Source organism: Argopecten irradians, chromosome 2 (assembly GCF_041381155.1).
Source record: "Argopecten irradians isolate NY chromosome 2, Ai_NY, whole genome shotgun sequence".
NCBI classification, from domain to species: domain Eukaryota; kingdom Metazoa; phylum Mollusca; class Bivalvia; order Pectinida; family Pectinidae; genus Argopecten; species Argopecten irradians.
Window position 1 is genome coordinate 48,655,235 of NC_091135.1, and position 15,708 is coordinate 48,670,942.

At 35.4% G+C, this 15,708-nt stretch overlaps 1 protein-coding gene across 1 annotated transcript; it reads left to right on the top strand.

The window, feature by feature from the left end:
- The first annotated feature begins 1,055 nt into the window (after positions 1-1,055).
- Positions 1,056-6,401, top strand: LOC138317005 (cyclic GMP-AMP synthase-like receptor 1). Its single transcript, XM_069258639.1, has 2 exons — positions 1,056-1,204; positions 2,905-6,401. Exon 2 carries the CDS (start codon positions 2,943-2,945, stop codon positions 4,113-4,115), a length of 1,173 nt encoding a protein of 390 aa, XP_069114740.1. The 5' UTR covers positions 1,056-1,204; positions 2,905-2,942; the 3' UTR covers positions 4,116-6,401.
- Positions 6,402-15,708: the final 9,307 nt, after the last annotated feature.

Sequence of the window (15,708 nt, forward strand, 5' to 3'; positions counted from 1 at the left end):
GCTAGCATCGAACCACTTTCCCAGACACTTCATTGGGTTGTTGACGATTATAATCTTCTGTATTGCCTTGGGTAAAACAGCATTTATATAATGTCTTAAATAAACCTTACATGTATTGTAAGATGCTAACCATCAATTCCATAATTTCAAAAACTATGGTGTACAATGTATATAGGATACGATAATACATATCTAATTATGTGCCCCGTCCCTTACTATTGATATGACGTAACAATGGATCACAAAATGGAAATGACTAACTCTTCTTTGTTATCTCATAACATAACAAATGGCCCAAGAGGCATGCCTATCACAAATTACCAAATGATGCTCAGAATGTGTTTTCCCTATATAAACTATAGTAAAGTTGACCCCATCCCAAGGGAAAACGTGAGACCCCATGGTCATATAATCCATAAGTTCTGTAAAGGACCTTAAGATCTTTCCATCTATGAAGAGTATTTGATTCTACCATTTTCGGATTTTCAGAAGATTTATGAAATTGTAGTTAATTTTACCACTTTTGCCACCTCCCTCAGCCACTTAGGGGATTGGGCCATATAATTCACAATTTCGATTGGTCTTAGGTATTGGAAGGTTTGTGCATAATTTCATTGAATTTGCTTCAGCAATTTTGGAGAAGTTGGACACTCGACGACGGACAAAAGGCGATTAGAATAGGTCACTTATTCTTCGTCTCAGGTGACATTATAAAAATAAAGAACAACAATTTTACCCATTCGGGTAATTTCAATGTTTTTTTTATGCAGTAAAAAGTACGTGTCATTTGCACGGTCTCTTTTGGAGTGTATGAAGTATAACAAATCACAAGCTTTTCATTTGTTTCCTCTTTTAAGTGCATGTACTTAAATTCCGGATCTACATTCGCATTTATATCGAAAATTATATTACTACGACCCTTTAATGATACAGTATTTACAATGTTTTTCGTAGATAATAAAATGGGAGATAAGTTTTCGATTTCTACGAATACTTCATAGCAGTATGCCTATATTAGGTGACACTAACATGTTATTGTAATGTTGGAAGAGACGACCTCCAAAAGAGACCGTGCACATGTGTGTAATGCGAGGAAACTACCACAGCATATGCTCCATAAAGGATACCCCAAGTAACACAACTTCCTCAACTCTATCTGAAGTGACAACCTTGTAGTTTGACAATATCATAAGTCTTTGCTAAGGTAGGACGTTAAAATATTTATCTGTTAAGATGTTGTTCTATAGCATGCAAAAGAGCGCCGATTAATGGTGGCCAATACAGAGATAACTACCTACCGTCAGAATCAAAATTGAAGGAGTATTAAATCTACATAATTCTGTGAATTTGGTATTACTATTTTATTAGGTCACCTGGCCATAGGTCATGGTGACCTCTTGCGATAGTTTTTGTCCGGCGTCGTGCGTCGTGTGACGTTCGTTAACATTTCCTTGTGAACGCGACAACTTTAGTACTTTAGTGTAAATATAAACCGAGCCTAATGAAACTTTATATGTATACTAACATTGGAACGATCTCAGAAGAGTTCGAAAATCAGCTTGATTCGACGAAATTTACGGAGTTATTGCCCTTTGCACTAATAATAACTATTGGACCTTGTAACCACGATAACTTTAAAGTGAACAGTCGGGCAAGAATGGCTAAAGTCGGTAAAAATGGTGTGAATGTATCCAGTATAATTTCTTATGAAATGGAAAAATAAAATCTCTCATCAAAATCTGTCTGCGTACGAAGAAATTAATTTAAAGTATGGGAATTCTAAAACGTCCTCCCGGCTCACTATGTCCGTGGTTACATTTCCACACAGCCTCGCTTTCGATGCTTTCAACTTTTCTTTACTTTAATGGTCAGAACTGGGAAACTAAGCAGAACTTGACCGTCGTATTAATATGTGACAACTTTTGGAAGGCCAATGAACGCATTTAGACTGGTTTTCTTTGCCCGACTATTCACTTTAATAAGAATAAACCGAGCTTTACGAAACTTTGTATTTAGACTAACATTGTATTTATCTTGGACGAGTTCGAAAATCGACCTGATTCGATTGTAACATACGGAGTTATTGCCTTTGTAATCATAATTATTGAACCTTGTGAACATGATAAAATGAGTAAATATAAACCGAGCTTAATGAAATTTTGTATGTAGACTAACATTAGAAATATCGCGGACAATTTCGAAAATCAGCTTGCTTCGACGATATTTACGGAGTTATTGCCCTTTGCACTAATAATAATTATTGGACCTTGTGAGCACAATAACTTGAATGAATATGCATTCAGCTTCATAAAACTTTGTATTTAGACTAAAATTGGAAAGATCTCGGACATGTCAGAAAAGCGACCTGAATCCGAAGTTATTTCCCTTTGCAATTATAATTATTGAATTTTGTGAACATGATAACTTGAGAAAATTTGCACCGAGCTTAATGAAATTTTGTATGTAGACTTATTAGATGTACATGTGTGTTCCTTTTTTGTGAACAAAAAAAATCAGTTGGCTAGTAAATTATTTAACTAATTTGTTTCAAATATCAGGTGACCATTAAGGCCCATGGACCTCTTGTTAACATCTAAGTATCTAAAAAAAGTTTATCATCCATTATAGTGTACCGTGACTACAAAATTTGTTTTACAAAATAAATGTTGGGGTGTAACATATTTTGCTTGAAAACATCGTAACGGCATAGTGTAAACCTTATTATTATATTTCATCAACGTAAGAAAACTTATTTAAAGTTACAGTGAAGACCACTATGATACATATCATCATTTGTAGAAGATTATGGCTGCTTGTCTAGATAAAGCTACGTATACTGTGTAGAAATTTAAACAATACTCATGTTAACAACATTGTGTTAAACTTTATATAATTATATTTCAGACCATTTACTATTACATCAGGACCATTTATATATCGAAATGTTTAATATGGAATTCACAGACCAAAGAGAATCATCCAAGCGAATGTCTCGACACCTAGACCATATGGAAGCAGTGGGCCCAGCAGAAACAGTCAATATTCGTCGTTTAATGCACTATTTAGTATATGGATCTCGCAATCACCAGCTGGAAATTTTTCCAACCGGTTCAAACGCAGAAGAATTCAACTTTGATACTTCCGATACTGATCTAATGTTAGTATTCCAAAACTCGATAGTAATTCAAGAACATGAAAGGTTTCCAGACGGAGATAAAACAGTTTTTGTAATGGACAAGGCCGACTGTAGACCCGGGTTTACATTACTCAAACCTCTGCATCTTCGACTGAATGAGCAACGGGACATTACAAATGCACATGTACATTTCCGAAATTCTTGTTATCTTTCAAGTGTTGTACTCGTAAGCAACACGATGTTTTCTGGAGCTCGCCTACATGGGCCTTGTTCAATGCGAATTTGTTCTTGTTCAAAACGTCATGAGACGGATTTCGCGTTTTCTTTCCATTGCCTGTCGTGGCCGGATGACCTGAGTGACTTCAGATCTCGAACCAAGTATTCTATATGGCCAGAACATCTGGTCAACCGTATCATTCAAGGCGATTGCCACTTTGTAGCGATAGGTGACAAACATTCAGATCTGTTTGGAATGCAGTGGCGGATTTCGTTCGCGAAAGCTGAAAAGTGTCTTGTGATGTCATTCAATCACGTTCAGTTTAAAACGTATGCTTTACTGAAAACTTTCCTCAAACAGGTAATTGAACGAGACACAAGCATTAAAGACTCTCTCTGTTCTTACTTCATGAAAATAATTGTATTTCATGCAATAGAACATTGCGAAAGTTCTATGTGGGTAGATGAAAATGTACTCAATTGTTTTCGTTTTTGCTTCACCATTCTCATTGAATTTGTAAATACTGTATATTTTCCTAATTATTTCATTCTCACAAACAACATGTTCCTTTCAAAGGTTTTTGGTAGAAGTAGGCGAAAGCTGCTTTTTGTGCTAAGTAGATACCAACGTATGGGATTGACATGTCTAAGTCTCTGTCCAAGTCTTGGGGGCACATTATATTGTCCGACAGATGACAATCGTCACGCCCTTGTGGTTGAATACCATCTAGATTCTTATGTTCACCAAAAAATGTGTAGCTAATTTGTTCATGATATCAATAACGTCATTCAAAACATAACAACAGTCATTTAATATTCATTGCATGATACAAATCTTTATGTAGAATTGGCTTTCTTGATGTCTTTTCTAATTAAAACATCTATAAGGCATATACATGTATCTGATTGTAACCACATGTGTTTGCGCTCTAACAGATTCCAATATAGCCAGTTCAGGAAGCATAGACGCATGCTACAAATAGCATCCGCCACAGACGTCTGTCGAGGACAGTCAACACTGGCCAAATTTTTACTACAATACTGGATGTTACAACAAAGCTCTTGAAGCAGCAGAACGACTGCTGTCTTTATGTTATACGCGTTATATAGACATAGTAGTCAAAGGGTATACAAAACTACAAAAAACAAACTTGTACCAATATACATATAATATTGAACTTTCGAAAAGGCATTTTATCCACAGGAACTTGAGCTTAAAGTAATTCACAACCATGGAGTTGAACTTTCATCCCTGCCGTATGCTTTATTCTTGCTGGTGCTATCTAGTTACAGACTCGGTGAAATTTACATTTCTCGAGCTTACTTGGCCGAGCTATTAGAATTACAAACTGTTGATCAGGGAACTGAATGTCCTATAATACACAATATGATCGGGATTTGTCACCAACTTCTGGGCAATACAACACTGGCCCTTCAGGTTTTCGAGACGTCATGTCGGCGTTATTCAGAGAATATGGCTGCTGCCGTTCGGATTTCTGATCTTTGTGAAACCGTCTTTGATCAAAGTGCAATTGACATTCTGGACTACTGTAATGTTAGAAGCCGATGTCAAAGCTCTGCAAGCGAGCAAAATGACGACAAAGATGAAAATGTAAACAGTTTTAATTGCACAAAAGTTATGTACAATGTCGACCCAGTTAGCTTTGTAGCAATGTCTTAAAATGTGAGTTTGAATGTACGTAAAGTATTCAGTGGCCAGTAGCAGCTCACTGGTGGTGTCAACAGGGACACACTGTGGATTAACTGTCTACATAGAGCTCCGGGAATGGTATGTGTAGAAATGACATAGAACATCATGAATACTTATGCATTGACTAAAGCAAAGGCATAAGGAGCTTGTCTGTGTGTGTCTGGTATAAGACCATTCGCTCTGAATCCTGTAAATATGTATTTTCTCTTGACCAGTAGGAAGGTATTCGTATCCAACGCAGAAGGAACACATTTGTGCCCTGAACAGTATAGCGATAAATGGCTCTGAGCAATAGGCACCTACACTGAATATATGCCCTGAACACACTTGTGGTTGGACTATGGCATAGGGGCATATATATGTTCTAAACTAATAAAATCGTATGATTCACTCATTTACTGTATCTTATATATTTTAGCTTGGTTAAAAGCTACAATTTTTACTCTTTTTTGTTTTCATGCTTACATCACTCAATTCCTTTGGTGGGGTTTGGCGGAGTTTGTGGCTTGGACACAGTAATGTTTCTCAAGTGTCCATGCGAACTTCCTCCGCCAAGTGGCGTAAAGTTTGCACCCCACCTGCGTATTTTGTGAATGGTTTTCTTTGTTTAATGACCTTTTGTTGTTATGTTATATATGTTTTATATATTTTATTCAAGTCGTTTTGTGGTAATAAAACGGCCAATTTTCAATTCACATTGGATTTCTTGTTTTGATTTCAGTTGAGTGATGTTAGGAGAATCACACATCATAAAATCATAATTAAATACTAAGTCAATTTAATTACATTTATGATGTGAATTACATATGTAATGTTGTATTTTACATGTTTATATTACACTATTTTCTTCGCGGAGGGATTTGTTTCCTTTGGTACTCTGTAAGGGATCTAGCCTCTTTACCGTTTGAGCGCATGAATTCCGATCACGTGACTGCGGTTAGCGTCACTTCAGATATCAGCGCAGAGGCCATAGGTAAGATTCCCCTTTTCATGTTTTACCCACCTCCATCCCCTTAAGCGCCTTCCAAGAATTTTATTTTGGTGTTAATACAATTTTTTTATTTTGGTGTTAATACAAATTTCTGGGCTTTTGGTGCCAATTTCTATCAATTTACATCTGGTCTTCTGTGTTTTTGCACCACTTTTTAATGTACATGTATGTATTTGAAGTCTGTTCTTCTGTGGTTTTGCACCACTTTTTAATGTATGTATTTGGTGGGATTGCAAGGCGTAAAGTTTGCGCCCCACCTGCATATTTTGTGAATGGTTTTCTTTGTTTAATGACCTTTTGTTGTTATGGGTCATTGTTATGCAATATATGTTTTATATATTTTATTCAAGTCGTTTTGTGGTAATAAAACGGCAAATTTTCAATTCACATTGGATTTCTTGTTTTGATTTTAGTTGAGTGATGTTAGGAGAATCACACATCATAAAGACATATTTGTGCATTGGATAGTAGGGAGATAATTGTACCCTTTATAGTAGTAATATACAGCATTTCCTGCACATTATGAAAACATACTATATATATACTTTTCATGAGCAAAATAATTAGACCTGTTTACTGTGGCATTATATAACTTTAATAAAGAAAATGTGTGTTGTTTTCAAGTTCAGTTCGGACCGTTGGTAATTATATAAATTGCAGGACACAAAACGAAGAATTCATGTGGAATTTGTTTTTCTCTTGTATTGTATTTCTTTCTCATATATCAAACATATGTGGCACATTACATAGAAATAAAATGAAAGTTCACTCGTATTGGTAATCCAATATGTAGACACCGAATTAGTTGTCCGTAGATGGCGATCCACCTTATAAAAGTTCAGAGTTGGAATAATGTTCACACACAGTTCACTATTTGGTAATCCAAGAAATATCCGTAGTGACCGCCTTGAAGGTTGGGAATCCAACTGATGTTCATAAATCAGGCATGGGTTTTTATAATAAAATGACCATTGTCCGATAGGTAAACCCGGATGTAATCAAGATCAATAGCATAAAGATATTATCACAATTAAACGACTTGACAATATATCGGCAGTTTGATATGAAATATATCTACTTAAGCTTATCAATGACACCATTGCCTCAAGGAAGGTTATAAACACTTTGACATGTGAATACTATATGTAATTGTCGGTCACTCCACAAAAATAAGACCACAATGCCTTAGGGTAGATTTTAAACTTGTCAACACATCTATAGGTAAAATATACAATTATATGACAACAAAGAACATCTCAAATTTCTCTATGACAACTTCCTTCTCGCTCAGGAAGACTCTGTCCCAGAGTCTAACTTATTTGTCAAACAAGTCAGTGTTGATAATCTAAATACACCTAGGCTTTTCTCAACTGTATAACGTGCATTCAATAGATTGTCCATCAAATTAACACACATGTAATAAAAGTGGATACTGTTGTTTTCAAGAGACTGTCATTGGATTTCATTGACTCCTTCAAATCTAGAAGTATAATTAGCTTAAGCTTAAGCATGGGTTAGCAAAAACTGCTAAAACTTAATAGTAACCAAATTGGTTTCCAAAATTTCCTCGACTTCGATTTGGCCGAAATGGTTGGTTATGATTGGGAGGTGCGTAATTTTGACAATTTTGTCGAGACGTTTGAGAATTTACAAGCAAATTTTCTCTTTCGAAATTCTGAATCGTGCTTTCAAGATTAGCGATTGTTTCCTTATATTTTGTGATGTCTTTTTCAAGACGAGCTATTTGACCAGATTTATCATCGTTTCTTTTTTCAAAAAATGCATTCTCCCGTTTTAAACGCTCATGTTCACTCTGATACAAATTAAACGTTTCTGCAAAGCTGACTCTTAACTCATTAGTATAAGTTTGATTCTCGTTTAGTTCTAATTTCAAGCGTTCATTTTCAGCTTCAAGATTTTCTTTGGTGCTTTTGAGCTCTTTAATTTCCAGCTCGTTTTCATTTGTGCCAATTTTGCTTTTGATCTGTGGTACAATTTGTACTTGAATTTGATTTCTTTTGTTTATTTTTGTGAATTCTGAGTCAGAAAGGTCCGAAAATGGAAATTCACATACTATTGATTTTCGCGAGATGAACTCTGACATGCGTTTTGCGTCCCTGCTTTTATGAAATTTACTTTTTGATTTATGATTTTGGTTTGATTGGTCCGAAATTGGGCGCTTTGAAAAACAAGCCCGTGAGAAATGTCCGAATTTGCCACATCTGAAACATTGGGCTGATTTTGCCTGACAAGTGATTTTAACGTGCTCTTGATAACAATGGAATACCCACTTACCACATCTAAAACACTGATTCCGATGCGACGATTTTGGCCTGATAGATGACATCGGGGGTTCCTGGTGTCTTGTAGCCGTTGTTTGGCAGGCGTCGTCGGATGAACGTGTCCATCTTCGGTTGAAAGGTAGATTTGGTAGAAACGTTGTTCGTGTCGTTGAGGGGAATGCTCTTTGGTACGACATTTCATTTCGGTATGTGGTATCCATTGTTGAAATGCGGAGCAGATTTGTGGCAACAGTACTAGTCTTGGTGCTCCAAGGTTGGGGTCTCGCTGAGGTTCCCGGGGATCTTGTACGTAACTTGGCTTAACTGTGGCAAGTTACTCCGAATTCTCTCACCAATTTTAATAAAGAAAATGTGTGGGTTTTTTTAAGTTCAGATAGGACCGTTGGTAATGATATATATTGCAGGACACAAAACGAAGAATTCAATTGGTATTTGATTTTCTCTTGTATTGTATTTCTTTCTCATATATCAAACAAATGTGGCACATTACATATAAATAAAAAGAAAGTTCACTCTTATTGGTAATCCAATATGTAGACACCGAATAAGTTGTCCGCAGATGGCGATCCACCTTATTTTATATAGAAGTTCAGAATTTGAATAATGTTCACACACACAGGTCACTATTTGGTAATCCAAGAAATATCCGTAGTGACCGCTTTGAAGGTTGGGATTCCAACTGATGTTCATAAATCAGGCATGGGTTTTTATAATAAAATGACCATTGTCCGATAGGTAAACCCGGATGTAATCAAGATCAATAGCATAAAGATATTATCACAATTAAACGACTTGAAAATATATCGGCAGTTTGATATGAAATATATCTACTTAAGCTTATCAATGACACCATTGCCTCAAGGAAGGTTATAAACACTTTGACATGTGAATACTATATGTAATTGTCGGTCACTCCACAAAAATAAGACCACAATGCCTTAGGGTAGATTTTAAACTTGTCAACACATCTATAGGTAAAATATACAATTATATGACAACAAAGAACATCTCAAATTTCTCTATGACATAACTATTACCACAAGTTGAAACAACTTATTTAACTATTATCATAATTCTTTTTTTTTCTAAGAAATTTTCAAAACTAATGGCTTCTGAGACTGAACATTTATTCATTAATACAGACTTATGCAACACATAAATGATATTTCAAACTTACTTATTTAGATACTCATAGTAAGGTATAAAGTCAATATATATATTCAGACAATGCAAACTGGTGTAATTGAGCGTCACCTGAGTACAAATTGCTATGACGAAAAAGGAAACTGATTTTGAATGAATAAAATTATTTTTGTTTTGCATAAATTGGTTAAAAATGTTTTGATTTAATTTGGTTTGATAATTACTTTTTGTGTGAACCTTACGTTTATTAGAACCTTTCTAATAAGTACTAGTCTTTCAGGTAGAAGGGCTTTACAGAGAAAGACAAAGTTACAAAAAAGAAAAGAAAACCGTCATGGAAATGAGATATTTTTTACTTCATTATTTCAGTCACATTTATTACAAATTATGCATAAGTAAAATTTATAAGCAATGTTCATGTGATTTTTTTTAGATCATCTGATCCGAAAGGTCAGGGATACTTATAGTCACCATGCTTCTTCCGTCGTTGTCCGCCGTCCTCCGTGCGTTAACTTCTTCTCGAGTTCTACCGGTGTGATTTGGCTGAAACTTGCCTGAAATTATCCTGACATGGTCCCGACAAAGTGTTGTTATTTTTTTGGGTTGATCAAAAATCCAAGATGGCAGCTACAGCCGCAATAGTGATAATACATTTTGAACTTTTTCTCAAGTACTACCTTTGCAATTTGACTGAAACTTGCCAAAAATGATCCTGACATGGTCCCAACAAAGTGTTGTTATTTTTCGGGTTGATAGGAAATCCAAGATGGCCACTTTCGCCGCCATCTTGAAAACACATTTTGAACTTCTCAAGTTCTACCTCTGCGATTTGGCTGAAACCTGCCTGAAATGATCCTGGTATGATCTCGACAAAGTGTTGTTACATCACTGGTTCATCCCAAATTGAAGATGGCTACCATGACACTATATCTATTTGATTTCCTATATGACATTTGGCAAGGTAGTCTGATGACCGTTAAGGCCCTTTGGCCTCTTGTTTATGTTACTCGTTGACATTTGACCGGGAAAATGTTGATGTTAGTGTCAGTGTTTGGCATTTCATTGTATCGATGAGAACAGTTCACGCAAGACCCTGTAACTGCGTCATAGTGTGGTAGACATTAAGCCGCAGGGACAGACATAACTTATAACATGACATCGATCTATCAAATTTCCTATTTCCTCTTCATTGAGTGTTTTGTGGTACCTTGATTGACACAAACGAATATATATTTTCAACAAATGCAATTTGGGGGGCATTTATCAATAAATTATGCAATCGATGTCTAGTGAATGTATATTTACCTTCTTAATTACGTGTTTATTGTCATCTGTGGTTCCCGTTGAGTGATTTTGAGTCAGTTATCAAATATGAGATGGATCATAAAAAATTATCAAGACTTATTACAATACATTACTTACAATTCATATGGTTTGATTTTACAAATAAGAGCTCAAATTTTATTCGGCAGTACTACCTACAAAGTAGTAAAATGAGTACATATGGTCTAATCTACGATTTCAATAAACATTTTTACAGTGTTATTAGTAATTGTATGCCTTCTGAAAAAAAAACCACTTTATGGTTTTAAATAGATTACTGAAGAAAAATAACATGTCAGAAACCTAAAGATTGACTTACAGTTAATTAGGCATTGTATTATTAGGTATCCATTTCAGACTTGTGTTTGGATTGTGGTTGGGAGGAACGATGGTTTGAATGTCAACAGTTGAGATTATTTAGAGACTGAGGCTTCTATTTGTGTGTACATGTATACAGCAGTATAATATTGGTTAGTTGTTTAACTATGGTTTTGTACAGTGGGCTTAAAAAGAATGGTTTGGAAGGGTGGTCAATCAGTTATACCCTGGTAACGAAGTACAGAGTTTACCACCATCAGCTTGTATACCCGTTGAAAAAAATGTCCGAATAACATTTTATAAACTACCAAAAATCTTCAATGAAACTTGGCAGCAATGCTGGGGACCATGTGGAGATGCATGCAGGGTATCATTTTGGCTGAAATAAGTGGGGTAACGGGGGCATAGCTGTAAACGTATTCATCTTAGCGCAGTCAGATTTTAGCACGATCGCGATATATTGTGAATTGATTTATTACCACGAATACAGGTGAGCGTAATCGGGTCGTTCAATAACGAAAACATCATTTTACAAAATTTAGCGCTGCACATAAATAAGATTTTCAAAGATAAAGAAACACCGCTAAAATAAGTACTTTTATAGTATGTAGCCACTGGCTTACAGTTCTAATTGAAGGACGATCTCTCCAGATTCCGATGTGTAATTCGCTGAGTAGTGTCGATTTGTAATTGGCTAATTGTTGTTAATTGTATAGTGCTATATCACTGACGCATTCTGACAGATATCCCGACCAGCACACATCATCTGGCCGAAGTGTTGTATCACAAGAGGTGTTCAGAAAATTCAAAAGAGAGCCAAAGTTGAAGCCTACGAATAATATAAGCGAAACATGTATTTAAATTCTACGACCAGTTGACTTGTGTAATGAGAGTAACATGCGCAATTCGAACAGTTCAAGTTCCGCGCAGCCAGCTAATCCTTATTGCTGTCAATAGGAGGAATCATCAAGTAAACCTAGAAATAAATTTGAGAAATGTACTTGTGCGTTATAGTGATGACAAGAAAGAGGCATTCTATACCCTGATAGTTGATTACATAAACGACATACTCATTGACTTTTTAAAGTCGGCTTCATTTTATCCCAAAGCGAAGTAAAATATGATACATGATTATAAGCTGGCCACATCCTGGTTATATTGTTACGATCTGTTTATATATTAAAGTTTGTCAATCATTTGATATGCACACAATAGAGTATCTCTATACAGTTGTACATCTGCAAAAGACCACGTGTTTATCTTTATCTGTCCACGTGTCCGTGAGGCGGAGTCCAGCTTTCTCCACAATGTTGCGTAGCTGTTCCAAAGTGTATTTGCAGCTGAATCCTTCGCCTTCGTGGAAATATAGTCTTTCGCCCATCTTCATTGTAAAATCCATATTCAGTTGAGCTGAAAAATAATTTTGTGTCTAGGTTAAAATTTAAAAAAAATAAGTTTTTTTAAGTTTCGTGACGGATGTAGACACCGGAGTAGATCTATATCATACTATGATCAGGAATTATTACCCAAAGGTGAGTATCAAGCTAATGTTAAAAATCCAATAGAAACTGCAAGGCGTAAAGTTTGCACCCCACCTGCATATTTTGTGAATGGTTTTCTTTGTTTAATGACCTTTTGTTGTTATGGGTCATTGTTATGCAATATATGTTTTATATATTTTATTCAAGTCGTTTTGTGGTAATAAAACGACCAATTTTCAATTCACATTGGATTTCTTGTTTTGATTTTAGTTGAGTGATGTTAGGAGAATCACACATCATAAAGACATATTTGTGCATTGGATAGTAGGGAGATAATTGTACCCTTTATAGTAGTAATATACAGCATTTCCTGCACATTATGAAAACATACTATATATATACTTTTCATGAGCAAAATAATTAGACCTGTTTACTGTGGCATTATATAACTATTACCACAAGTTGAAACAACTTATTTAACTATTATCATAATTCTTTTTTTTTCTAAGAAATTTTCAAAACTAATGGCTTCTGAAACTGAACATTTATTCATTAATACAGACTTATGCAACACATAAATGATATTTCAAACTTACTTATTTAGATACTCATAGTAAGGTATAAAGTCAATATATATTCAGACAATGCAAACTGGTGTAATTGAGCGTCACCTGAGTACAAATTGCTATGACGAAAAAGGAAACTGATTTTGAATGAATAAAATTATTTTTGTTTTGCATAAATTGTTTGAAAATGTTTTGATTTAATTTGGTTTAATAATTACTTTTTGTGTGAACGTTACGTTTATTAGAACCTTTCTAATAAGTATTACTCTTTCAGGTAGAAGGGCTTTACAGAGAAAGACAAAGTTACAAGAAAGAAAAGAAAACCGTCATGGAAATGAGATATTTTTTACTTCATTATTTCAGTCACATTTATTACAAGTTATGCATAAGTAAAATTTATAAGCAATGTTCATGTGATTTTTTTAGATCATCTGACCCGAAAGGTCAGGAATACTTATAGTCACCATGCTTCTTCCGTCGTCGTCCGCCGTCCTCCGTGCGTTAACTTCTTCTCGAGTTCTACCGGTGTGATTTGGCTGAAACTTGTCTGAAATGATCCTGACATGGTCCCGACAAAGTGTTGTTATTTTTTTGGGTTGATCAAAAATCCAAGATGGCAGCTACAGCCGCAATAGTGATAATACATTTTGAACTTTTTCTCAAGTACTACCTTTGCAATTTGACTGAAACTTGCCAAAAATGATCCTGACATGGTCCCAACAAAGTGTTGTTATTTTTCGGGTTGATAGGAAATCCAAGATGGCCACTTTCGCCGCCATCTTGAAAACACATTTTGAACTTCTCAAGTTCTACCTCTGCGATTTGGCTGAAACCTGCCTGAAATGATCCTGGTATGATCTCGACAAAGTGTTGTTACATCACTGGTTCATCCCAAATTGAAGATGGCTACCATGACACTATATCTATTTGATTTCCTATATGACATTTGGCAAGGTAGTCTGATGACCGTTAAGGCCCTTTGGCCTCTTGTTTATGTTACTCGTTAACCTTTGACCGGGAAAATGTTGATGTTAGTGTCAGTGTTTGGCATTTCATTGTATCGATGAGAACAGTTCACGCAAGACCCTGTAACTGCGTCATAGTGTGGTAGACATTAAGCCGCAGGGACAGACATAACTTATAACATGACATCGATCTATCAAATTTCCTATTTCCTCTTCATTGAGTGTTTTGTGGTACCTTGATTGACACAAACGAATATATATTTTCAACAAATGCAATTTGGGGGGCATTTATCAATAAATTATGCAATCGATGTCTAGTGAATGTATATTTACCTTCTTAATTACGTGTTTATTGTCATCTGTGGTTCCCGTTGAGTGATTTTGAGTCAGTTATCAAATATGAGATGGATCATAAAAAATTATCAAGACTTATTACAATACATTACTTACAATTCATATGGTTTGATTTTACAAATAAGAGCTCAAATTTTATTCGGCAGTACTACCTACAAAGTAGTAAAATGAGTACATATGGTCTAATCTACGATTTCAATAAACATTTTTACAGTGTTATTAGTAATTGTATGCCTTCTGAAAAAAAAACCACTTTATGGTTTTAAATAGATTACTGAAGAAAAATAACATGTCAGAAACCTAAAGATTGACTTACAGTTAATTAGGCATTGTATTATTAGGTATCCATTTCAGACTTGTGTTTGGATTGTGGTTGGGAGGAACGATGGTTTGAATGTCAACAGTTGAGATTATTTAGAGACTGAGGCTTCTATTTGTGTGTACATGTATACAGCAGTATAATATTGGTTAGTTGTTTAACTATGGTTTTGTACAGTGGGCTTAAAAAGAATGGTTTGGAAGGGTGGTCAATCAGTTATACCCTGGTAACGAAGTACAGAGTTTACCACCATCAGCTTGTATACCCGTTGAAAAAAATGTCCGAATAACATTTTATAAACTACCAAAAATCTTCAATGAAACTTGGCAGCAATGCTGGGGACCATGTGGAGATGCATGCAGGGTATCATTTTGGCTGAAATAAGTGGGGTAACGGGGGCATAGCTGTAAACGTATTCATCTTAGCGCAGTCAGATTTTAGCACGATCGCGATATATTGTGAATTGATTTATTACCACGAATACAGGTGAGCGTAATCGGGTCGTTCAATAACGAAAACATCATTTTACAAAATTTAGCGCTGCACATAAATAAGATTTTCAAAGATAAAGAAACACCGCTAAAATAAGTACTTTTATAGTATGTAGCCACTGGCTTACAGTTCTAATTGAAGGACGATCTCTCCAGATTCCGATGTGTAATTCGCTGAGTAGTGTCGATTTGTAATTGGCTAATTGTTGTTAATTGTATAGTGCTATATCACTGACGCATTCTGACAGATATCCCGACCAGCACACATCATCTGGCCGAAGTGTTGTATCACAAGAGGTGTTCAGAAAATTCAAAAGAGAGCCAAAGTTGAAGCCTACGAATAATATAAGCGAAACATGTATTTAAATTCTACGACCAGTTGACTTGTGTA